The sequence below is a fragment of the Eptesicus fuscus genome, chromosome 5 (assembly GCF_027574615.1).
Source record: "Eptesicus fuscus isolate TK198812 chromosome 5, DD_ASM_mEF_20220401, whole genome shotgun sequence".
In the NCBI taxonomy this organism is placed as follows: Eukaryota; Metazoa; Chordata; class Mammalia; order Chiroptera; family Vespertilionidae; genus Eptesicus; species Eptesicus fuscus.
In genome coordinates this window covers 84,533,074-84,559,637 of record NC_072477.1, presented here as the reverse complement: position 1 = coordinate 84,559,637, position 26,564 = coordinate 84,533,074, and the positions used below count along the sequence as shown (strand labels likewise).

The 26,564-nt window shown below is 39.7% G+C and overlaps 1 protein-coding gene across 1 annotated transcript in view; it reads left to right on the top strand.

Moving 5' to 3' along the window:
* The window catches only part of STRN3 (striatin 3), a 103,222-nt gene that overhangs the window by 18,406 nt on the left and 58,252 nt on the right, over positions 1 to 26,564 (top strand). Inside the window, exons 2-5 of the mRNA XM_054716508.1 lie at positions 14,697 to 14,800; positions 15,203 to 15,276; positions 19,371 to 19,452; positions 23,858 to 24,031. Coding sequence (XP_054572483.1) covers positions 14,697 to 14,800; positions 15,203 to 15,276; positions 19,371 to 19,452; positions 23,858 to 24,031 — 434 coding nt within the window. The remainder of the gene's footprint in view (positions 1 to 14,696; positions 14,801 to 15,202; positions 15,277 to 19,370; positions 19,453 to 23,857; positions 24,032 to 26,564) is intronic.

Sequence of the window (26,564 nt, the reverse complement as noted above, 5' to 3'; positions counted from 1 at the left end):
ATAGACTCGCCCAGGCTATGGTATTTTGTGGAAGAGCCACACTCAAGGGGCCAAAGAGCCGAATGTGGCTTGTGAGCCGCAGTTTGCCGACTACAGGTTTAAGGGAACCTGGGGATTACGGATTTTCAAGTTAACCCATCCCCTTACCCCCCCACCCTTTTCAAGGTTCCAATTTTTTCCCTTTTCCCATGGGTGCCTTGGCGTAGCAGACCTGTACAGATTGAGAGTTTAACTTTCTTTGAAGCTCTGCCTCTCTTATGATTAAGTCCTGGTCTTTAGCCTTTGTGGCCTGCTGCTAGAGATGAGTGTCTTTGTTACCAAAGAAACTCTGGCTTTCACACTTAGCTTTTATTTCTCTACTAGAGGCCTGGTGCACGAACTTCGTGCACGGGTGCGGTCTCTAGGCCTGGCCAGCGATCAAAGCATGAGCGTCTGGCATGGAAGGGCAGGTGCCAGCTGACCTCTGGGCCCCCGGGTCCCCGCGTGCCCCTCTCTGCCTGAGTCATCTGGCCCCTGTCCGGATCCCTCAGCGCCTGGGAGCTGGGCAGTGGCCCCGTTGCCGCCTCCACTGGTCGCCGTTTGCGGGGCAATAGGGCCTTGCGTGCACATGCCTTGGCCTGGTACTGCCTGCTCACCTGCTCCACCATCCTGCTGCAGTCCCGCTCTCGTCGGGGCTGGCAGCGCCTCCACTGCTGCCCGCTGCCAGCGCCACGTTGCCGATGCCTGCCATGTTCTGTTCCACCCCCTGGTGGTCAGCGCACATCATAGCAAGCAGTCGAACTCCCGGCCGAGGGGACAGTTTGCATATTAGGATTTTTCACTTTCACTTCTTGTTATATTTTTCCAAAGGGTCAATTGTCTTTGGCAACAACAAACCAATTTTAACCGTTTTCACTCGCTTGCTTTTTTCTCGATTCCTTTATTCTAATGCTAACCCTGTCGAGTCACACTCGACATCCGAGTGCAAAAAGTTAATGGTCCTATTATTTCTCAAATGCCAGATACATTGGACTTTTAATGCACGGGTTGGCACACTATGATTTGCAAACCAAATCCAGTCCCAGGCATGCCTGTTTTTGTAATGTCCCATTTTTAAAGAATTGTGAAACAAAAAACAACAAAGAAGAATATGAAATACTCTCTGGTCCTTTTAAAGAGTTTGCCAACTTGTATATTCCTTTCCACTGAAAACTACCTAGTTTACCAATAGTGAACGTTTTAACAATTGCACTGCCACTTTGTGCTAGGGGTTCTCTAATCTATTCACCACCATGGGATTCTTTGGCAGCTGGGTGGCTAGGTAGATAGTAAACTCCAAAACTTCATGTTAGAGCCTGCTTTCTTGAACCATTCCCATCACCAGTGGCTGCTAGTTGGGTTCCTGGGAAAGCTAACTGAGATGGCGATTAGCATCTCAGAAGTTTATTAGGGAATGTTCTTAGGACAACATCTGTAGAAGGAATGGAAAGGAAGCAGAGGGATAAATTGGGCTGTAATGTATCAAAAAAGCCAATTGACTTTATGAGGAACTCGAAGCTGGGATAATCTTCAGAGTTGTCTATGGTTGTGGCAAGGTGCTTGGCCCTTATGTTTTTTTTTTTTTTTTTATTGATTTTTTACAGAGAGGAAGAGAGAGGGAGGGATAGAGTTAGAAACATTGATGAGAGAGAAACATCAATCAGCTGCCTCTTGCACACCCCCTACTGGAGATGTGCCCGCAACTAAGGTACATGCCCTTGACCGGAATCGAACCCGGGACCCTTGTGTCTGAAGGCAGATGCTCTATCCACTGAGCCAAACCGGTTTCGGCAGGGCCCTTATGTTTTGATCAGTCACTCGATGAAGGCCACTTGGGCAGACAGCTGTCTTGAGCTGAAGCATTCCTGAAAAGGCCTGACAGGTGAAAGCTGTTTTCCAACAGCACTCCCAGCAGCTGGAAATAAATCCTTTATTTCTACAGGGGGATCTGGGTAGCATATCCCTGTCTGCTACATATAGCTTTATGTGAGTTCTTTTAATTACAATTTTAATTAAAATATTTTTAAGTGAATTTTTTTTCTTTAATGAGTCAGTTTTTATCGTGAGAAAGCTATTACATATAATTCTCTCACACTCTACACTCCTAAGGCACACTGAGCTGTTTTGGTTTATGTAAATAATTAGTTAACCATTTTAATACCTGAAATCTCTCTATATAAAAACCTAAGCGACCGGCCAACCGTTTGGCCAACCGGTAGCTGTGACACGCATTGACCACCAGGGGGCAGACGCTCGACACAGGAGTGGAAACCACAGGCATGGAAACATGGAACAGACTGATGAATCTCAGAGGGAAAAAGGGAGGAGGGTGGGAAGAGATTAGCCAAAGATCTTATATGCATACTAGAGGCCCAGTGCACGGATTCCTGCACCGGTGGGGTTCCTCGGCCTGGCCTGCACCCTCTTGCAATCTGAGACCCCTCAGGGGACATCAGAGAGCTGGTTTTGGCCCAATCCCTGCAGGCCAGGCTGAGGCACCCCACCAGTGCACAAATTTGTGCACGGGGCCTCTAGTGTCATTATAGAATCCTTACAATGCTAATCTTAGGGATTGAAATTTATAGCAAACAGGTCTTAAAAAGACATCTAATTCAGCCCGTTTGACAAATGAGGAGGTTGAGAACAAGACAAAGGGTTATAAAGTTAGTTAGTGATAAGTAAGGATTAAAATGTAGGTTTCTACCCTAGCCAGTTTGGTTCAGTGGATAGAGCATCGATCCTCGGCTCTGGTTTGAGGCAACCATTTGAGTTTTCTCTCACATTAATGCTTCTCTTTCTCTCCCTGCCTTCCACTCTCTCTAAAAAAATCAATGGAAAAATACCCTCAGGTGAGAATTAACAACAACAAAAAAGTAGGTTTCCAAACTCCCAGGCTAGTATACTTTTAGCAACTCCTTAACTTAGTTTCTAAGAAGACAGTATTAGGGTTCTGAAACTGAGCAGTGTTTTTTGGCCTTTAAAGTCATTTTGCTGCTCTTTGGAACAATGTTAAACAATATATACAACAGTAATAACAAAATCTACTTCTGGACTCTATCATTTTCATCACCCCTGAAATTAATTTGGGCAGATGAATCTGATTTATTTTTAACTTTCCTGGAAGACAGTTCCACAGATATCTTTGGAAACTTCTTCCTGATAACTATGGGTTATCAGATAATGGAAACTCTTCACTATTTATTTGCAGACAGGATTATATAATGAACATGGTTTTCAAATGATGCTCTAGAACAGTGATGGCGAACCTATGACACATGTGTCAGCACTGACACGCGTAGCCATTTCATCCGCGGCCGCATGCCGAGGATGAAACATTTGCTGCTCCTGAGGATGAAACATTTGCGAAATAATGTTTTTTCCTCAAAGTGACACACTACCCGAGTTATGCTCAGTTTTTTGGCGAAGTTTGACACACCAAGCTCAAAAGGTTGCCCATCACTGCTCTAGAATTTAAAAATGTAGTACTTTAGTTTCAGTGATGTTTTGGATCATCTGAATTGTAATTGAATACTGTCACTTGACTCTCGGATTAGAATTTACATTTGTATTTATATTTTATGGTGAAAAGTATTTACTGTTTTAATCATTGGGGACTAATATTAAAGGAAAAGAATAGAGGTAATTTTAAGAAGAGTGTGCTTTTGAGTTAAGTAAAGACCAAGTGATTTTTCTAGTATATGGAATTATAATCCTATATAAGAAAACGCTAATATGCAAATCAACCGAATGGCAGAACGACCGGTCACTATGACACGCACTGACCACCAGGGGACAGATGCTCAATGCAGGAGCTGCCCCCTGGTGGTCAGTGCACTCCAACAGGGAGAGCACCGCTTAGCCAGAAGCCGGGCTCATGGCTGGTGAGCGCAACGGCTGTGGCGGAGCCTCTCCTGCCTCCGCGGCAGCACTAAGGACCTCTCGGGGGCTGTCCCCCAAGGGGTCCTGGACTGTGAGAGGGTGCAGGCCAGGCTGAGGGACACTCCCCCCCCCACCCCCCAGTGCACGAATATCGTGCACTAGGCCTCTAGTGTTTCATAGTAATGTGAAACAAAAATTACATACCTTAACATGAGACACTTAATAGGTAATAGTACAAGTATTCCAAACTTGAAGCTTATGGTGGTGCAGTTACTACCATTTTCAGGTTGTAAGCAGATATAAATTCAGCAAAATCACACCATCCATTCTTTTTTAAAATATATATTTTTTTATTAATTTCAGAGAGGAAGGGAGAGATGAGAGAGAGAATCATTGATCAGCTGCCTCCTGCACGCCCTCTACTGGGGATTGAGCCCACAACCAGGACATGTGCCCTGACCAAGGATCAAACCGTGACCTCCTGGTTCACAGGTCGATGCTCAACTGCCGAGTCATACTAACTCGACTGTTCATTCTTTTCAATGTTTTTATTAAATTGGAATTTGTTTGGAAGTTTTGTGTTTAGTTTTTAGTTTATTTAGTGTTATACTTATGTAAGATCTATATGCATAAAAAATTTACTTAAAGGTTTCTGTTAATTCTAAGTTAAAGGGGTTGATGATAGATCACCTAAAGGTACCCACTTAAAGTATATGAAAGTTATAATGAATGTTCCAGTCATATTTTACGTGTGTGTGGAGGCAAGGAAGAAGGAAAGGGAAGATTCTTGTGTGGAAGAAAAATATTTTAACTTATAATAACAGGTTTCTTTTGAATTAAGTGTTTGATGCCATCAACTACTAGGAGGAAATTTTGATCATTTCAATCTTTAAGGATTCATTCTGCTTCTCACGTTCTAGTGAATATGCTTTTTTAATGTGCTTAACTCTTGAAAAAATTCTGACATGGAATCAACCTAAGTGTCCATTGATGTATAGATGAATGGATAAGTGAAATAAGACAGCATAAAACAAATACTGTACCATCTTATTTATATGTAGCAGCTAAGAAAAAGAAAAAAAATTAGACTTGTGGTTACCAGAGGTGGAGAACCCATCATACTTTTTTCCATAGTGTCTGCACCAGTTTACATTACTATCAACAGTGCACAAGGGTTTCAGTTTCTCTGTGTTCTTGCTAACACTTGTTATTTGCTGTGTGGGGTTTTTTCTTTTTCTTCCTCCTAATGGATGTGAGGTGATATTTCATTGTGCTTTTGATTTCTGCAATAAGTTGTGTTGAGCATCTTTTCATATGCCTCCTGGCCATTTGTATTATCATCTTTGGATGATAAATGTCTGCTCAAATTCTTTATTATTTTTTAATTGGGTTGCTTTTTGTTACTGAGCTTTCTCTATACTATTATCTCCACCATTATGCCTGAGAATGACCAAAAGCATTCATAACTATTTTTTAAAAATATTTTATTGATTTTTTACAGAGAGGAAGGGAGAGAGATAGTTAGAAACATCGATGAGAGAGAAACATCGATCAGCTGCCTTCTGCACACTCCCTACTGGGTATGTGCCCACAACCAAGGTACATGCCCTTGATCGGAATCGAACCTGGGACCCTTCAGTCCACAGGCCAACGCTTTATCCACTGAGCCAAACAGGTCAGGGCTTCATAACCATTTTTAATGTCTAAACATTATATGTACTGATATAGTCAAAAGCAGCTTTTTAGTGGTATTTTCTAATAAGCCCTTTCAGAGTATGGTTTCTATTAACCTTCCAGATTTATCTCCCTTGTATCTCTTCTTCTCATTCTATCCCCCTTCCCTGCAAACATATAGAGGCATACCTTGAATGTTGCAGATTTGGTTCCAGAAAGTGAGCATTGCAATAAAGCGAATCATAATCTTTTCGATGGTGGAGTGTCTTGCCTTCAATTTGTAAAAAATGTGGTACCTAAAAATAAAGTGAAGAGCAATAATATGAGGTATACCTGTAAAGTTCCAGTAATACTTAATTTCTCTAAACTGGTAAAGTTAGTGTATCCTCCTTGCCCTCTAGACCTTTACACATGTTCTCTATACTTGGAACATTTCCTCCCCTGTTTGAACTGTCTTCTGCTCGTCTTTATCTCAATGCTTAGATGTCATTTTCTCTGGGAAACCATCATTTATTTATTTATTTATTTGTTTAAATATTTTTTATTGATTTCAGAGAGGAAATAAGGGGGGAGAGAGAGAGAGAAACATCAATTATGAGAAAGAATTATTGATTGGCTGCCTCCTGCATACCCCACACTGGGGATCAAGCCTGCAACCCAGGTATGTGCCCTTAACTGGAATCGAACCTGGGACCCTTCAGTCCACAGGCCGATGCTCTATCCACTGAGCCAACCCAGCTAGGGCTGGGATACCATCTTTTAGCCTACAAACTATAAATTAGGTTTTTTTCCTATGTGGTGAACTTCCTTTATCACAACATTTATGAAGCTGCATTGCATATGCCCAGTCTGTTTGCTGTCTCTCCTTCGGTAGACTGTAAACTCTGTGAGAATAGGGATTGCATTGGCCTTGTTCATCATAGCACCCCCAGAGCCATAAGAGGCATTCAGTAAATAATTGTTGTAAGAATGAACACCAGTACTAATACTATTTCAACAAATTTGTAATATGTGCAGTGCATTCTGAGTGACACAAAGTTGAACACACGTTCTTTTGTTGAGCAAACATTTGGTCCTGTCCACAACATCCATGGAGACATTTGTTCCATAGTTAACATAAATTCTGCTCAGCAATCCTACAAAATATGAACTCTAACCCATATACCTAACCCAGGGGTCCTCAAACTTTTTAAACGGGGGGCCAGTTCACTGTCCCTCAGACCATTGGAGGGCCGGACTATAGTTTAAAAAAAAATATGAACAAATTCCTATGCACACTGCACATATCTTATTTTGAAGTAAAAAAACAAAACTGCAAAAACACCCGCATGTGGCCCGCGGGCCGTAGTTTGAGGACACCTGAGTCCTAACTCCATGCACTATTGCTAGCTAGGCCACCCAGGCAAGAAGGTGGCTATTGGCAATATAGCCACAACGCAATCATTGGGCCATAAAAAATGAGAGCAGTTTTAACGTATTCATCTGCTAAACCAAAAGTAGAAATAAATGTTATATAAAACAAGAGATATCTTCAAAGCATGGATGTTTTGGACAGGATCAAATGTCCTGCAATGGTTCTTTTATTCCAGCAGCTTAAAGTCTAATGGAGGAGAGAGGATTTTCTCCTTACTCTATCCTACTCTACATCACCTTTTACATATAGTCTAGTGCCCAGTGCACGAATTCGTGCACATTGAAAGGAAATTAATTAGAAGAAATATTTTAATATATCGCTATTCACCCTTTCTCTATAATAGAAGTGTCAACTAAGTTCACAATTGACAATGGCAGATTGAAACACATGCATGCGATTGGCACCAGCCAGAGCTTTATATGTATCGCACATGCGCGAGTCAACTTAGCCTTTTATGTATATAGAATAAACTTGCTTAATTAGACCTGCTTTCTGATATAGCTAAACTTTTTCCAGCCCACTGAAGCACCCCAACTTCTTTTTCAGGTAATTGTCAGCAGCACAGCAGTAAATATTAATACGAAGCAGATTATTATTGTAGATCACGCAGGGAGAACAAAGGATAAAATATTTAACTGTAGCAGTGTTTGACTATCTTCTGCGCAGTGAGAAAACCTGAAGTCATTTTCAAGGTCCACCATTTCTTCTTTTCAGTCGGATCAAGTTTCTAAGCTTTCTAAATTTCCGTTTTCCAGCTAATGAAAAGAAGATAGGATTCCACCGAGTCTCCTATCTACCTACTCCAGGACTTCTGTGAGGATCAAATGAGATGAGGCACAGAAATATGCTTCACAGACTGTGGCGTGATATCCAGCATCTAGAAGGGTTCAGGAATCTGGAGAAAGGCTGCAAGTAAATTAATAGAGAGGCTAGAGAAGAAATATGAATTTAGAATACATGGGGAGCCAGAGGAAGCTTAGCTGTAGTGGCTAAGTTCTCCCTATCTCCGGACCCAGGGCTCTTTTATTCCCACATTTTGCCCTATAGCAAAGTAGATATACATATCAAAGGTAAGGTTTAGTATACAGTAGGCATTGTCAGGTTGGGGAACTGCCTTTGGTTGTTCAGCTGTATGGCCAGCAGAAGGCAATAACATGTAGATTAAAATGCCCTCAGCTGTCTGGCAGCAAGTAGTCATTTATGTAAATTCAGGTTTGGGGAAATGTTTTCGGCCATTTCATTAGGCAATAATATGTATCTTCAGCCCTTGCTGAAGCCTCAAGGTCCACCAACCTTTTGATGAACTTCTTGCATTTATTATGACCTAATGGAATTAGCCTCCAGCAACAGACATTTGGTTAAAGTGTAAAATGTTTCCACCTGGTGATAAAGCAAGTCATGTTCCTGGGCTGAAGAAACTGCAAGGAGGCTAGTTGCTAGGGAGAGGAAGCCGGGTGTTGCTGTGTGACATCATTACCTGGACAAACACTTAGCATATTAGCCTTTTATGTATATAGATAAATATTTAAATTATTTCAGAGAGAGAGAGAGAGAGAGAAACATCAATGAGAGAGAGAGAGAGAGAGAGAGAGACATCAATGAGAGAGAACATCAATTGACTGCTTCCTTCATGCCCCATACTGGGTATCGAGTCCTCAACCCAGGCATGTGTCCTGACCAGGAGTCAAACCAGTGATCTCCTGGTGTATGGGATGGTGCTCAACCAATTGAGCCACACTGGCCTGGCTACATTACCTTTTAATAGTGACAACTGCAGGCTGTGAAAAGATGTAAACTAAAGCGTGTTAAAAATTTTAAGAGTTTAGTCGAAACCAGTTTGGCTCAGTGGATAGAGCGTTGGCCTGCGGACTGGAGGGTCCTGGGTTCGATTCTGGTCAAGGGCATGTACCTTGGTTGCAGGCACATCTCCAGTGGGGTGTGTGCAAGAGGCAGCTGATCGATGTTTCTCTCTCATCGATGTTTCTCTCTCTATCCCTCTCTCTTCCTCTCTGTGAAAAATCAATAAAAATATATTTTAAAAAAAATTTTAAGAGTTTATTTGAGCAAAAATTAATTTCTAATTGAGCAGCAACAAACCAGAAGTTGTTAGGAGCCCTCCCACAGACAGGGGGCAGGGGAAGTACTTGGGAAGAGGTAGATGCAAAGCAAGGAAATTACTTGATTGGCTATAGGTTAACCAGTTAACTAGTTAGCTGTGATTGGTTGTCCTTAGGGTTTGATTTATTAACCTTGAGGCATTACATACACACTTGGGTTTTGGTTTGCTTCTGTAGGCTACTAAGGCATTAAAACCAACTCAGTAATGGCCTCCTTGTTTCTATTAACAAGGCTATATGAGTTGATGATATAGCTGGTCAAAGGCTGATGAAAATAGAGCTTAGAAATACTTCTAACTTAACCCTGAAGTAGCTCATTAGATTGTTGTTAGTGTCTTTTTCTCATATTAGTCAGGGGTAAGATAAATCATAATTACCTTAATCCCAATTCTTTCCTTTTTTTTTTTTTTTTTGGTGCTTTCACAGATGAAATCTGTGCAGAGTGTTTTTGGGGGACACTTAGGGTCAGATTTTCTGGTATTTTTTTTTAAACATAGATTAAGGAAGGTCCCTGAAGACCCTTCTAGAGTACTCTGATTTGCTGTCACATTACTTCTGTTTAACTCCTTGGGTTATTGGGTCTAGAGATTGGTTTTGTTTTCTTTTTAACTATGTATAATATATATACACTATTTTCTTAGTTTATAGTCTCTTGTCCTGTCCCAAGTCCAATTTTGGGAATAATTATAAAGTTTCATATTGTGTGGTATGTCTTATAGTGAAACTATAAATAAATGTAAGTTAAAATATGGATCATCATTACATATGTTTATGTAAGTATCTGAAATAAAGATTCTCTTTACTGGTATATTTTCCTATAAAAGAAGCCTGTATGAAACTGTTAGCGGCCAGTACTAAAGATCAAGTATCTTATTATGTTTTATAAATAATAAACAATAGTTCTGATTTGCATTCAATTTTTAAACAGTTTAAGATTGTTCCATAAAAAAGAAACAAATTTAGTAATTTCTATATGCCTAGCTCTCATCTATTCATATCATTAAGTATCCGTTACTTTTAAAGGGTACAACACATTAAGCTATTAAATCCCTAGTGTCGAAATTGCATGAGCAGTGTACTCCATTTAATTGTATTTATGAATGGTTTTAACATGAGCTAATAAGAAATAACGTGAATAATTTTCACCCTAGATATTTAAAAGCCATCCTCCTTGAAAAGGTAATTAACTTACCAGTAACTAAATTTTAATTGTTACCAAGAATTTTTCATCAGGAAGAGTAAATTTAAAAATTTTTAGAGTTTCTTGTGGGAAGATGTTATTGAATTCTAGGGCACTAAAGTCTAGGGTATCTTGCCATACCAATGGCTGTGGTATCTCTGGGCCAATTCAGAGACATCTATTTTGGGGAAACTTATTTAAGTAACTAGAGGCCCGGTGCACGAAATTCGTGCACAGGGGCGGGGGGTTGTCCCTTAGCCCAGCCTGCACCCTCTCCAATCTGGGATCCCTCTCACAATCCAGGACTGCTGGCTCTCAACTGCTCGCCTGCCTGCCTTCTTGATTGCCCTAACCGCTTCTGCCTGCCAGCCTGATTACCCCCAACCACTCCCCTGCCAGCCTGATTGATGCCTAACTGCTCCCCTGCCAACCTGATTGCCCCTAACTGCCCTCCCCTGCAGGCCTGGTCACCCCTAACTGCCCTCACCTGCAGGTCTGGTCACCCCTAACTGCCCTTCCCAGCAGGCCTGGTCCCCCCCAACTACCCTCCCTGCAGGCCTGGTCCCCCCCAACTGCCCTTTCCTGCTGGCCATCTTGTGTCCACATGGGGGCAGCCATCTTTGACCACATGGGGGCAGCCATCTTGTGTGTTGGAGTTATGGTCAATTTGCATATTACTCTTTTATTAGATAAGATAGTCTTGAGCTGTTAAAGGGCATTTCTAAAAAATGTTTTGTTTTGTTTTTTTCATTGACTTTCTTAAGGTTAAGTTAAATATATATCAGAGATTGTGTTAGGTTTTCCCCACTTGGAACTTTTTTTCCAAAATATGTTATTGATTTCAGAGAGGAAGGGAGAGAGCGAGATAGAAACATCAATGATGAGAGAGAATCATTGATCGGCTGCCTCCTGCACACCCCCTACTGGGGATCAAGCCTGCAACCTGAGCATGTGCCCTTAACTGAACCTGGGACCATTCAGTCCACAGGCTGACACTCTATCCACTGAGCCAAACCGGCTAGGGCTCCCCCTTGGAACTTTAACAATTTAAGTTAAATAACTGTACATTGGTAGGATTTAGTACTATAACAATAAATGTGGATACAAACACCTAACTCCTAAATTAGGATTCTTTTAGCTTATTTCATGCTCAGTTTCTTAAATGTTTTAAATATTTTCTTAATTTTGTTCATTTTTGTACTCAATTAGCATAGACTAGATAAATAAAATATCTGGAATCACATACTTATTGAACCAAAGTGAAGTTTTCCTTTATGCATGTGAAAAACCTCTGCATTTTTAAAAAGAATGTCGTTTGTTGTTATATGAATTAAGTACTTCTGGGTTTGAGATTCAGCAAGAGATTATATATATATATATATATATATATATATATATATATATATGGTCATTCCTATATTTTACAGTTGAGAAAACTGAAAAACTCTATAATTATTACTTGAATTCCTTTGTCACTTGTCAGAGCGAGGTTAAGGTTCTTGGGGTACCGCTGAAATAAGAATTTTCAGAAACCCCCACGGGAGGATGAAGTGTGATAAAGGCTATATGTATGAAGTTACATTCCTCAGGTTCCAAAGTCCTCTGCCCCTTAAGACAGTCCTGAAAGAGGTGCAGGTGGGAGTTCAGTCTCCCCCCATTCCATGTTGCAGCTGGGTGTAGTTCAGCATCCAAGCTAATTAGACTCCATTAGTCCATGCGTGGAGCCCTATATGGCCATAAGCCATGTGGGCACAGGGGAGCATGCCCCTGCAATAGGAGTCACAGGAGCCCAGCACCCTGGAGCCAAGAGAGTGCGCTTTTTTGTCTGGAAGTTGATATATTCATTTTTCACTGCTTGCAGTGGCCATACCCATCTGGGCACTAATTTGTTCCCAGGTGTGACTGACAGACAGGCACCTGCCCACATCACTCAGACCTTTACTGGGCATACGTCTAAACTTCCTTTGTCCAGTCCCTTTCCCCAGTGATCAGTGGGGAACAGACATGGAGTGTTAAATGCAGCTTTTTGGCAAAGGGTGCCTCATTGTTCTGTCCATGACTTCTATTATTATGTTGAATAGGAGTGCTGAAGGTAGGCATCCTTGCCCTGTTCTGATTTCAGAGGGAAATCTTTCACTATTCAGAGTGATGTTCATTGTGGCTTTTTCATATATGGCTTTTATTATGTTGCGATAGCTTCCTTTTATTCCTAGTTTGTTGAGTATCATAAAAGGGTGTTTAATTTTGTCAGATTCTTTTTCTGCATCATTTTGAAATGTGTTTTTTTTTCCTCCTTTATTCTTTTAATGAGGTGTATTGCTTAGATCGATTGTCTTACATTGACTCATCCTTGCATTTCAGGAATAAATCTCACTTGGTCATGATGTGTAATTTTTGTAATATATGCTGCTGAATTTTTTGTTGAGGATTTGGGGGTTTGGTATTGCTGACCTCATTGAATTAAGGAGTTTTCCCTCTTCAGTTTTTGGAAATGTTTTAGAAGGATTGATGCTAACTATTATCTCCTGTTTTTCTGTTCTCTATTTCATTTATATACTAGAGGCCCGGTGCACGAAATTCGTGCACGGAGGGGGAGGGTGTCCCTCAGCCTGGCCTGCACCCTCTCGCAATCCGGGACCCCTCGGGGGATGTCCGACTGTGTGATCGGGCCTAAACTGGCAGTCGGACATCTCCCCTCTTGCAATCCAGGACCACTGGCTCCTAACTGCTCACCTGCCTGCCTGCCTCATCGCCCCTAGCCACTCTGCCTGCCTGCCTCATTGCCCCTCCTAACCGCCTCTGCCTTGCCCCCCCCCACCCCCCACCCCCCGGCGGCAGCTTCCTCTGGAAAGATGTCTGAAAGGTTGTTTGACTGTCGGGTCTAATTAGCATATTATGCTTTCACTAGAAGTCTGGTGCACAAAATCCATGCACTCGGGGGGGTGGTGTCTGTGCCCTCTTGCAGTCCGGAAGCCCCGTGATTGATCGCCTCGCAGAGGGAGGCCCCGCCTACTGCCGCTGGCTAGGTTGCCTGGGCCTCCCTCTTTGGGGCGATTGTGGAGTCCCCCGGCTGGTGGCCTGGGCCTCCCTCTGTGGGGTGATCGTGGGGCAATCGTGAGGCCCTCCAGACCAATCGCATTGCACCCACCTTGGCAGCGGCAGTCACTGCTGGGTTGCCGCGGTGCCCGCGACCCAGGAAGAATTGAGAGGTCAGCAGTTCAGCCCACTTGCCAGTCCCTGCCCACCCGAGCCTGCTGTGCATACAGCCTGGCGTTTGGTCGTCTGTTTGGTCGTTTTGGACGTTACGAACTGTGGCTCTTTGTATATTATATTAGGATTATTATAGATGCTTTAATATGTAGTATTTCTTTTCTTCTGCTAAGTTCTTTTTCTGATTTCTTAAGTTGTAAATTTAGGTTACTGATTTCAGATCTTGCTTATGTATTTTTAATATAAGTATTTATAGTTATAAATATTCTCCTTAGCACTGTTTTTGCTGTGTCCCATAAGTTTAGGTATCTTGTGTTTGTTTTCATTCCTCTCTAATTTTTTTGTGTGGTTTCTTCCATTAGTTGTTTAATAGTGTGTTGTTTATTTCCATACTTATGTGACTTTGGGTTTGTTTCTATTACTGATTTTGAACTTCATGCATTTGTTCAGAGGAGATAATTTTTTTATAATATATATCTTTTTAAATCTATTAAGACTTAATTTGTGGCCTTGTATCCTGGAGACTATCCCATGTATACTTGAGAAAAATGTATATTCTGTTATTGTTGGGTAGAATATTCTGATATGACTATTAGATCCAGGTGATTTACTACATTGTTCAAGTCCTCTATAGCCTTATCTTCTGTCTGTTTCCTCTGGTCATTATTTTTTTTTTAAGGAACGGTGAAGTTAATGGATTTTCCACTTTACTTTTTAAAAATATGTTTTCATTGATTTTAGAAAGAGAGAAGGGAGAGAGAGAGAGAGAGCGAGAGAGAGAGAGCGAGAGAGAGAGAGAAACATCAGTGATGAGAGAGAATCATTGATCAGCTGGCTCCTGCACACCCCACTCTGGGGATTGAGACCACAACCTGGGCATGTGCCCCGACCAGTAATTGAACTGTGACCTCCTACTAGTTCATAGGTCGATGCTCAACCACTGATCCACACCAGCTGGGCCACATAAAATTTTCTTTCAAGATCATGTAGAATAGTAGTCATTAAGGATTATAAGAAGATAGTTTGTAGTTATCTTATTTTTAAAGTGATTGTGTTATCTAACAAAGTTTGACTGCTTCTATGAATTTTAAGTCTTGCTATCATAAATAAAAGTGCAGAAATTTACATTTATTGTTTTCCTTTTTTCAGTTCCCTGTGTATAGTTAAGAAAAAGTGAAAATAAATGAACCATTTGTATTTTTAGGCCCGAATAGCATTTTTGCAAGGAGAAAGAAAAGGTCAAGAAAACTTGAAGAAGGATTTAGTAAGAAGAATAAAGATGTTAGAGTATGCATTAAAACAAGAAAGGTATGTGTGTCTCATTTTATTATGTGAATAAAATAAATTAGAACACTTATTCTCTTTTATATCATTGTACAAGGTATTCGAAAGCACTTTGAAAGATACAAAATACAAGATGATGTTTTGATTTTATTGTCATATGAGGAAAGAAAAAGGTTGAAATCTTTAAATTGAAATATTTTTTGTTATAGAATCTAAGTCTTGGGATTTTCTTTTTACTTGGGTATATATGTTAGCTGGGTAATATACCTCTCTTTTGTATTAAAGCAGTCCTTTGCAGGTAAAGTTGAAAGAAACACATTCATACCGTTTTTTATTTGTTATTGGAGAAATCTACCAGTAGTTTCTTAACTGTGTAGAAAAGGGAAAAAAAATTTTCTTTCAACAATTTATTATTAAATTTTTCAGGGCAAAATATCACAAATTAAAATATGGCACAGAACTGAACCAAGGTGATTTGAAAATGCCAACCTTTGAATCAGGTAAAATATTCTTCTATTGCCCCTCACCCCTTCCCAAAGAATAGTTTGTTCAAGCTTATTTTTATTTAATAGACATGTTCTCTTTTCCCCTATTTTCCTTTGAAAGAATTGGTTGGTCAAATGGTTGACTATTGTACTACTACTGTCTAGAATTAGGGGAAAATAATAAATAACTAAAAGTAAGTAGTTTCATCTACATCTCAATCCTAAGGTTATTTGTCCTATTTTTGTTGTGTTGAAATCTGTGTAAAATTGTGGGTACATTTTCTATAGTAATTAGAGGTGAAAGGTAATGAAGTAATAACTCTTTCTCCACCTGTAGGCAATTATTGTTCATCCTATGTAAGCTTAATTTTTTACTATTGAAAACTTTTTGTTTGGAGAAGCTGGGATTAACTCAGTTTGTTCTAAAACATTTGGAAATTTAATTGAATTTGGAAATTGTAGAGGCAGCCAAATAAGGATAAGAAAAGGAAAAAAAGTATCTCCAATTGGCTTAGCTCTTTTCTAAACTGATAGTGAATAGTGAGTCTGAGAGTACTATTTGACGAATAGTTGTGCAGAGAGTGGGGGCTGTATATAGGAAAGAGCTAATTTTAAGGTTCCATATGATAACAATTTGAGTGTCCTATAAGTCTAATAAGGTATATACATTTTGATTCATATGATACACTATTTGGAAATAATACTAGTAATTTCTCAGGTATATTTAGAACCCATTTATATATATACAATTTGATGGTACAAATTGAATTCTATGCTGTTGGATGTTGGGTACTAAGACAAAAAGATGTCTTTTCGATATATAATTTTTCTTCTCCTATGGTTGTTTCCATATCTAAAAAGTCAAAGTATGTATATGCATGGTACGGACAGTAAAGCTTACATATGGGTTTTTTTGGTTGTTTTTTTTTAGTTAGGTATTATAGTACATTTGATAAATTTAGTTAATTGGTTTTTGGTTTGATAGTAAGTACTCAGAACTAGGCAGAACACTTCATACATATAACCTGTAGTTGATTTATTTTTCGATCTTCTCCACTTTCTAATATGGCTAGAATATTCAGAAAATAAGCAATCACTTTCTAGAACTCAAGAACTGTCCATAACTGGGTCTGCATAAATGCGAGGAAGGAGGCTAGTTGTAGCCACATTTTCCTAGAACTGGAGTCAGAATTGGCTAGCTGGTCTCAGGGCAACAGTTTGTATAAAGCAAAATCATTTAGCAAATAAATATTTTCTGCCCATACTGAAAGACTTGTTTTTAAACTTAACTATTGAAATTTCCTGAACTTGAGGAATAAAATAACATCCAAGTATTTTATTTATAGGAGACACACTAATAACAAAGTAGATTGTTTTTACAGAGGTAGAAAAACTATTCAGGATATTTAGTGGGAAAACAAGGGGATGGTCAGAAACACACCATGCAAACAAAGTGTGATAAAATCATTTACATCAAAGTCTAGATAAACATTAAGTGAATCAGTATTACCTTTTATATGCTCAAAATAAAGCAAAATATAAAAAAGAGAAAATGTGCAAAATACTGATTTGGCAAAAGTACAAGATATGCATGTTTTTATACCTCTGTCTCAATAATACCAATCTATAATAAAAAAAGCATAATATGTAATTAGACTGGACAGGTGAACGACATTCCGGACAACCTTCCAGATGAAGCTGGAGCTGTGAGGGGCATAGGCAGCCGCTGAGGCTGCAAGGGCTAAGCCCCTTGCACAAATTCCGTGCATCGGGCCTCTAGTATATATATAATGTAAAACTAACCCTATAAAAGGGGTTGTACCCAAATATCTAAAGAGCTCCTTTTTCCTTGCATTTAGATTTTAAAAAACTTGTAACAGTAGAAAAACAGGCAAAAGACCTGAAAAGGCACTCGATAAAGTAGGATTTATAAATGGCATGAAGCATATGAAATGATGCTCAATTTTATCAATAATTGAGGAAATACAACTTAAAAATACAGCGCAATACAGTTAGACACCTACCAGAATGGCTAAAATGAAAAAGAGAAAAAGTCAAGTGTTGATGAGGATATGGAATTAATGAGAACTTGTAGACCTACTGATGTTGGGATTGTAAATCAATTTGCCAGTGGTATTCCTAAAGGGAACATAGCATGCTCTGGGACCCAGTAATTCCATTCCTAGGTGTTCCACTCCCTAAAATGCATATGTATGTTCATTATAAGGCTTGAATGAGAATGTTCATAGTATGATTAATTTTAATAGCAAGGAAAACTAGAAAAAACTGGAATGCTCTTCAGCATTAGAATTCATAAGTATATTGTGATATTTTAACATAGCAGAATACTATTTAGCAGCAAGCTAACAAACTATAAATAAACCTGACAACATGGATGAGTCACATAAAATTGATATAATTGATTTAATGTTATTAAATTAAAAATTAATCTAGTTTTGGGAATTTAGGATAGTGTTGATGCTCTTCTGGGACTATCTAGTGACTAGAAAAGGGCACAAGGAAAGCTTTTGGGATGCTGACAATGTTTTGTTTCTTCATTTAGGTACTGGTTACATGGGTGTGTTCAAAAATTCATTGAGCTGTACGCTTACGATGTACTTCAAGAATATCCTTAGCAGCATTATTTATAATAGTGAATAATGGAAACTAATTTCAACATTAGGGGACTGGTTAAATTAAATAGGTATATACTTTCTATGGAATATTATATAATCATTTTATAGATGTTAATCTATATTTATTGCCATAGAATGTTCAAGAGACATTGTCAAAAGCTGCTTATAATTCAGTACACATATTGTCCTTTTTTTTTTTAAGGAGGGAGAAGCTTAAGTGTTTTCAGATGAAAAATATGAAATGATAAAGTCTTTTTTTTTAATATCTTTTATTAATTTTTTACAGAGAGGAAGGGAGAGGGATAGAGAGTTAGAAATATCGATGAGAGAGAAACATCAATCAGCTGCCTCCTGCACACCTCCTACTGGGGATGGGGATGTGCCCGCAACCAAGGTACATGCCCTTGACCGGAATCGAACCTGGGACCCTTCAGTCCGCAGGCCGACGCTCTGTCCGCTGAGCCAAACTGGTCAGGGCATGATAAAGTCTTAAATACTAACTTTTGGTGATGGGATTTGGGGCAATAGTATTCTTTTTTAATGTTTTTGTTCTGTTATGGATTGTATTTTATGTGATTTAAAAATAAAATGGTATAAATAAAAAAATTATAACTATAAAAATAAGGTGACTATTAGAATGAAAGCATCATTTCTAGAAATTGTAGCAATTCCTTTGTTCAGGGGAAGAATGAGAAAATAATAATGGGATTGTTAAGGTTAGAGAAGTAATACCTGTAGAGAATATTTGAATTACTACCAATAAGTACTTGTTCATGTGACTAAGGAGTCTAGGAGCCTAACAACTGTGATTTTTCTTAGTTCTCAACGTTCATTGAGGGTTGATCTTTAATGGCCCTCTCTGCTTTATCTTTATTTTTATAATAGAAATTTATGGGAAAATAGTGCCCATAGGTAGTTTTGAATTTCCGTCTAAGGATACTTACTCGGAGCTTAACTGACCTGAAATTATACTATTTATTAAACTTTTAAAATCTATATACTTTGTTACCTGAGAATAAAAATGACTTTTTACCTGTAGTAAAACTTTAACTTTTAGTTCTAAAAATGAAATTAACTAAATACACTCTACTGATACCAATATTAAGTATAGCTTTTTAATTTCAAAAGTATTCAACTCAGAATTCTAGTAGTTAGAAAAGTAATAATAATATTGTATTTCAAAGCCTGGGCTTTTGATTTTTGAATCCATGGTAGTTACAGTTAATGTACACTTGACTTTTCCTAATTTTAAAACAGGAGGGTAGTACCTAAATGTTTGGGTTATTGCGATAAACACATTTGAAATGAGTGTGATCCACAGTAAATACTCAATAAAAGTTAATTTTTTTCCTGTTCTTTATAAAAATATTTAGGTGTATTTTTGTGGGAATTTTTCTCTTAGAGAACTTTGGCAGTGTTTTCAATAGTTGAAATAATGTGTATGAAACTTGTCTTTTTGTTGTTAATTTTTAGAAGAAACCAAAGATACAGAAGCTCCCACAGCGCCTCAGAATAGCCAGTTAACGTGGAAGCAGGGCAGACAGCTGTTAAGACAGTGAGTAATGGCTCATTTTCAGTTTTAAGGATCTAGGTAGGAAGTGTCTGTATTCAGTCACTTTTCAAGTGAAAAATTATTTAATGATACTGGTACAATGCATATTGTTTTCATATTGTTTTTTAAATGCTTGGATCTTTTTAAAGTTTGTTTCCTCTGAATGTTCCCCAGGATGATGCTTTTTTTATTTTTTTATTTACAAGGTAGTATGTTGTAAAGACTGAAGGCCAGAACAAAAACAATACAGAGCTCAAACTTGTAGACACTCCATTTCCATCACTGCAAAATTCACATATTTGGTTTTAAGTGAGACTGGTTTAGAGAAAGAATTTAACTGGATATCTGAAACTTCAGGAGTGGCTTGCCAAGTTCCTATCCTTCACTTGAATTTTTGAGGAACCTCTTTTTGACATTTGAATTCTTTGTTGTATTAGAAGTACTTCTGTGGCAAATCTTACTGTCTTCGATCTATTTCTTCTTCTCTCATGTTTTGCAACTTTGATACTGGTGTACTCCAAATATCCTGGATTACTTACAATTATTCAACCTTCTCAACTCTAGACATCTTTACCTGTATTTAAGTAACCCAGTGATGTGTGGTCAGACTCTTGACCTTGTTATATTACCTAGAACTACCTCTGGGGTAGTCCATGATCCAGCAGTTATCTTAAATTCCACTTCTCATTCCAAGTTCCATGTTTTCACCCTCTGACTTTACCTGGCTCTTTAGAATCTGACTACTTTATTTTCTTCTACATTAGCTCCTCTCAACCTGTGTTTGGTTTTTATTTTATTTTTGTTTGCTTTTTTGTTTGTTTGTTTTCGTTTCCCTAGCTCCAGCTTAGACCCCATTATCCATCACCCTTTTGCTACAACCCTTGGCTCTTTTGCTGCCCACTGCTTACCCTCTCACAGCAGTCATTTTAGTATACCTACTTGCAATGTCCCCAGCCCTAGTTCAGTTTATTGTGCTTCTACTTCTAAATAACTCTTGGAGAGCCCTGGCCAGGTCCAGGTGGTTCAGCTAGTTGATACATCTTCTCATACACCAAAAGATAGCGTGTTTGATTCCCGGTCAGGGCATGTACCTAGGTTTCAGGTTCAATCCTAGTCAGAGCATGTATGGGAGGCAACCAATTGATGCGTCTCTCTCACATCGATGTTTCCCTCTCTCCCTCCCTCCCTCTCTCTAAAACCAAACATATCCTTGGGTGAAGATTAAAATAAAAAATAATAATAATTCTTGGAGAAAAATGATAGAATCTTATAAATGCCCTTATATATTCATGGTTTCTTGTCCAAACATTGCAAAGAGCCTTTCTCCATAATTCTGGTCACCTCCTCCCACCAACTTCAGTGGATCTTGTAAACTTTTACCACATCTCAGCCCATTCTCTCTTGCTGTCATTAGAGCACCTCAGGTTCTACTTCACTGAAAATAGGAAGGCTGTCAGGTGAGAACTCCTTAACTTTTTGCTTTCCTTTCTATAAATGTATTTAAACCTCACATTCATCACCTCAGTTACTAATGTTTCATTCAAAGAAGTATTTATCAATTCGAACTCTCAGTGACAAAATTCAAACTAATTTTAGTAAGAACATATTGTTTGGAAGGATGATGGGATAGCTAGCAGAATTGAGGGAAGTGCTGAATAACTGAGTGTCAGGAAGATGAGCGGGGGTAGCACAGAACTTTCCAGGGACTGGAAAACCCAGGATTTTTTCTTATTTTCTGTTTTTTACTCTTCTATGTATCAATTTTATTCTTTTTCTATTGAAAATCACTTTTCTCCAGATGGCAGGAGATCCCCTATTATAGAGTAACTAGAGACCTGGTGCACAAAATTCATGCACTGGGTGTGGGCGGGGTGGGGGCTGTCTCTCAGCCCAGCCTGCACCCTCTCCAATCTGGGACCCCTCAGGGGATGTCCGACAGGGATTGGGCCTAAACCAGCAGTCAGATATCCCTCTCACAACCCGGGACTGCTGGTTCCCAACCACTTGCCTAACTGCCTGCCTGATTGCCCCTAACCGCTTCTGCTTGCCAGCCTGATCACCCCCTAACCACTCCCCTGCCAGCCTGATCAACGCCTGACTGCTCCCCTGCTGGCCCAATTGCCCCTAACTGCCCTCTCCTGCCAGCCTGGTCACCCCTAATTCCCCTCCCCTGCCAGCCCGGTCGCCCCCAACTGCCCTTCCCTGCCGGCCTGGTCGCTCCTAGCTGCCCTCCCCTGCAGGCCTGGTCCCCCCCAACTGCCCTCCCCTGCAGGCCTGGTTGCCCCTAACTGCCCTCTCCTGAAGGCCTGTTCACCCCTAATTGCCCTTCCCTGCTGGCCTGATAGCCCACAGCTGCCCTACCCTGTTGGCCATCTTGTGGCGGCCATCTTGTGACCACATGGGGGTGGCCCTCTTGTGTGAGGGTGTGATGGTCAATTTGCATATTACCTCTTTATTATATAGGATTTCTATGGAGTAAAATTGGCTTGACTTGGTCAAATAACTGTCTGTGTCGGTTATTTTTACCTGGATTGTGTAATATCTTGGCTGCTCACTCAGACCACATGGTTGCAGTGTGGTATAAGTTGTTTTCCCCAAAAGAGGATTGCATTTTTTAGAAGACTGCTTTAGCAGTAGAGAAATCAGTTGTATAGTATTTCTCTCATGAATGCCTAATCCCAGTGCCTGGATTTAGATTCTGTCTCTTCTCACCTTTCTCTAAGAGTAGTTTATCTCCAGTCTTCCTTGTTCATTTCTCAACTGTGTAGTTTCCCATTTTCATGTTCCAGTGAAGCTGCTATCACAGACATATTTAAACGAACTTTTTTGTTCATATTTGATCTTTTGGGAAATTATTAACTTCATTCCATTTGGAACTTTTTTTCTTACTTTCATGGTACTACTCTCTGCTATCATTTTTATCCTTAATTTCTCAAGTTCTTAATTTTTCTCAGTTTCTCTTATTCTTTTAGCCCATTAGATGTTTGTGTACCCATGCCTTCTGTTCTTACTTATGATTATTCTCTGGATAACTTAATTTAAATTCATGGCTTTAAATTACCACGGAACACTGACGCTCAAATATATATACCCAGTCAATCTCTCTTGAGCTTTTGACCTTTCTTATCATTGTGCCTAATAAACAGTGTCATTTTTATAGATACTATGTGATTGATTATATGATAAGTATCCTATATACCAGATTTTGACCTATTATTATTCATTTCATTGAATAGAGCCACCATCCAACTATACAAGCTAGAAACCTGAAAATTTTCCAAAATTCTTATTTTTTTTAAAAACACATTTTTTTATTATTTTTGTTAATCCTCACACGAGGATATTTTTCCATTGATTTCTTTCTTTCTTTTTTTTTTTTTTTTTAAAGAGAGTGTGGAAGGGAGGGGGGTAGACAGAGAGAGAAACATTGATGTGAGAGAGACACATCAATTGGTTCCTCCTGCACTGGCTCCAACCATGGCCAGAGTGGAACCTGCAACTGAGGTATATGCCCTTGACTGGAATCAAACCCAGGACCCTTCAGTCGAAGGCTGACACTCTGTCCACTGAGCCAAACCGGGTTGGGCTCTTAGATCTTCTTTTATTCTACTAACATACTTATAATTGCACCAAATCACAAGAGTTTGCTTACTCTTCTCACATTTATTTTTCTCTTAAGTTTTACTGCTTGTTGCATTAGTGTCCTAACCAAATTAGTCTCCCTGTCTTTAGCTTTCACCTAAAAATCTTTTGTTCTTCTCTAAGCAGTATGAGACTCCTTTTTAGCATAAGAAATGCTAAGATACTTTAGATCAAAATTTTAAAATTTTTCACACAAAGACACTCATGACCCATCATCTGTATTTATGTCATAATCCAGTCCTTTTCTTCTTTTTCATTTTCATCCTGGATTCTGGATTGAGTACTCTGGTTTAGATATACAGAAAATTTCAAGACCACAGGATGATAGAAATGCAATGAGATAGATAATTGATCCCAGAGGGAGAAGTGCCCTGTCCATCTACCTCAGTCTAAGAACCCAGGTTTAAACCTAGCATGTAACTATTCTGAGGTTCAGTTCTGCTCGTTTCTTACCACTTTCCAGACTTAAAATATTTATCATCAACTCATAATGGCCTCTTAAGGCTCTAGGGTTTTTTAGGATTTAATAATTGACCCTTGATTAATGTTAGCTGTACTATTCACTTTCTTAATTAAATTTTGGTTTGTAATTGGCCCTTTTCTCTTAAAACTGTAACTAGTCTATAGAGAAGACAGTTTTTGAGGCAAAGGAAGAATATAGTTTATAGGATTATGGGTTTTTCTAAAATCCTTTAATGTAATTTTTAGTTAAGTTTGCTGGTGTTAACAATATGTGGGTTTTTATATTTTTAATTTTCTCTTATAGATATCTTCAGGAAGTAGGTTACACAGATACAATATTAGATGTACGGTCTCAGCGGGTAAGGTCATTACTTGGACTATCCAATTCAGAACCAAATGGATCAGTAGAAACAAAGAATTTAGAACAGATCCTGAATGGAGGTGAATCTCCTAAGCAAAAAGGACAAGAAATCAAAAGGTATGATATATATTTCTAGGTTAATATTATTTATATAATGGGTATTATGAATCTTTTTACCTTCTTTTTACTACTGTTAACAATTTTTAAACAGGTAGAGTTCAAATTTAAAGACTTTTCTCTCCCTGAATGGTACCACGGGCAAATAAATTTCCCATTTAGATGCTTTTAAAATGGCAATAGTTCTGAAATAGGTGTAAAATTAAAATTCAAGGGTGATGTCATGTAGTTCAGAGTTATTTTAACATCCTGATTTTTAAATTTTTCCAAGAGTATTTTTAATAAACTATTGTGCTACTCTGTAATCAGAATAGCAGTGGTTAGACACTAGTGTAAAAGGAAGAAGGCTTTGTGTTCTGTTTGGGTTCAGATAGCTACCAAATGTTCTTTTTATTTTAATGTCTCTATTGAGATATAATTCACATACCATAAATTTCATTTAATGTATATAGTTTAATCGTTTTTAGGTTATTCACAGTTGTCAGCCATCACCACAGTTTAAGTTTTGAAAATTTTTATCACCCTAAAAAGAAACCCCATATTCATTAGCTGTCACTCCCTATACTCTTCTCCTACATTTTTCTCACACACCACCCCCCCCCCCCAGTCCCGCAGGCAACTTTACTAATATACTTTCAGTCTCTAAAAATTTGCCTATTCTGGGCGTTTCATATAAACGGTTATTTTATGAGTGGCTCCTTTCATTTAACATAACATTTTGAAGGGTTATTCATGTTCTAGCACATGTCAGTAATTTATTTATTTTTATTGCCAAATAATATTCTGTACTGTGAATATACCACATTTTGTCCATCTATTTGTTGTCCAGTTGATTGGCATATTGGTTGGTTCTACATTTTGGAATAATGAGTAATGCTACTTTGAACATTGGTATACAAGTCTGCACATGTTTTCACTTCTCTTGGGTATATACTTAGAAGTGGAATTGCTGAGTCATATGGTAACTTTGATTACCTTTTTGAGGAATTTCCAGTTTTCCAAGTGGCTGAATTATTTCACATTCCCACTAGAAATTTATGAATTCTGATTTCTATATACTTGTCAGCATTTGTTGTTTACTGTCTATCAGTTATGCTTTGGTTAATACAGAATTGATAAATGCAAGGAGTCAAGCAGGTGGAACTTAAAAATTTTTTTTACCATTAGATATTACATTGAATAACATAGATGGAAGGACAAAGAAAAGAAAGAGAATGGGGAAAAAAATCAAAAGAGTTCATTGAGTTCATTTAGACCTTAAGAAATTTATATGTACAGTTTATGTATAAACTAGCATTCTTTTATACCTTAGATATGTTTTCTGACAGTTATTTAAAACATGTTCGTTCTATAACTTTCAAGTCAGCATAGCCTTTTGTTTAGGCTTTTTATTTTTGAGAAATATGCTTTCTAACAGAAGCAATTTAGCATTTAACAGAGCCCTTATTTTCTATACTCAGGATTTCAGGAAGCATAGAGTGTTTTTGTAGCATAAGAGGAAAAGTATTCTAAATTTTTAACTAAAGTTACTAGCTAACCAAGCTAAGCAGTTCATAAGATCCTACATAATAAAAGGGTAATATGCAAATTAACCATCACTCCGCTACACCCACGATTGGGCCAGCAGGAGGCGCGGGGGCGGGACCTGGGGTGGCCAATGGCGCTGGCAGGAGGAGCTGGGAGCGGGGACTCGCGAGTGATCCCTGGCAAGCTGCGCCGGTTTGGGCTGGGGGGGTCTCAGGCCGCCAGGCCTCGCCCCCAAGCTGCGTGATAGCTCTCAAGCCCCGCAGGTTTGAGCTGGGGTCTCAGGCCGCCAGGGCCACGCCCCCAATCCGCGATGGCTCACAAGCCGCGCTGGCTTGGGCTGGGGGTCTCAGGCTGCCAGGCCTCGCCCCCAAGTCGCGCGATGGCTCACAAGCTGCGCCGGTTTAGGCTGGGGTCTCAGGCCGCCAGGGCCACGCCCCCAAGCCGTGCGATGGCTCACAAGCCGCGTCGGTTTGGGCTGGGGGGGTCTCAGGCCGCCAGGCCTCGCCCCCAAGTCATGCGATAGCTCGCAAGCCCCGCAGGTTTGGGCTGGGGTCTCAGGCCGCCAGGGCCACGCCCCCAAGCCGCGTGATGATTCGCAAGCTGCGCCGGCTTGGGCTGGGGGGTCTCAGGCCGCCAGGGCCATGCCCCCAAGCCGAGCTACTTGGGCTGGGGTCTCAGACCACCAGGGCCCCGAACACAAGCCGCAGGATCCCCTGGCCATGAGGACAGCTTGGGCTGGGGTCTCAGACCTGCAGGGCCTGGCACCCAAGCCGCATGATCCCCTGGCCGAGGCGGCTGCCTGGGCTGGGGTCTCATTCCTGCAGGGCCGGGCACCCAACTGCATGGTCACCCAGCCAGCAGCAGCAGCCTTAAGCGGCAGGGCGGTGCACCCCCACCAAGCTATCTTCAGGCCAGTGAAGGCAGCCTGGGCTGGAGCTGCACACCCCCACCGGGCTATCCACAGCCAGGCTGAGATGGCAGCAGCCTGGGCTGGGGTCTCAGCCTG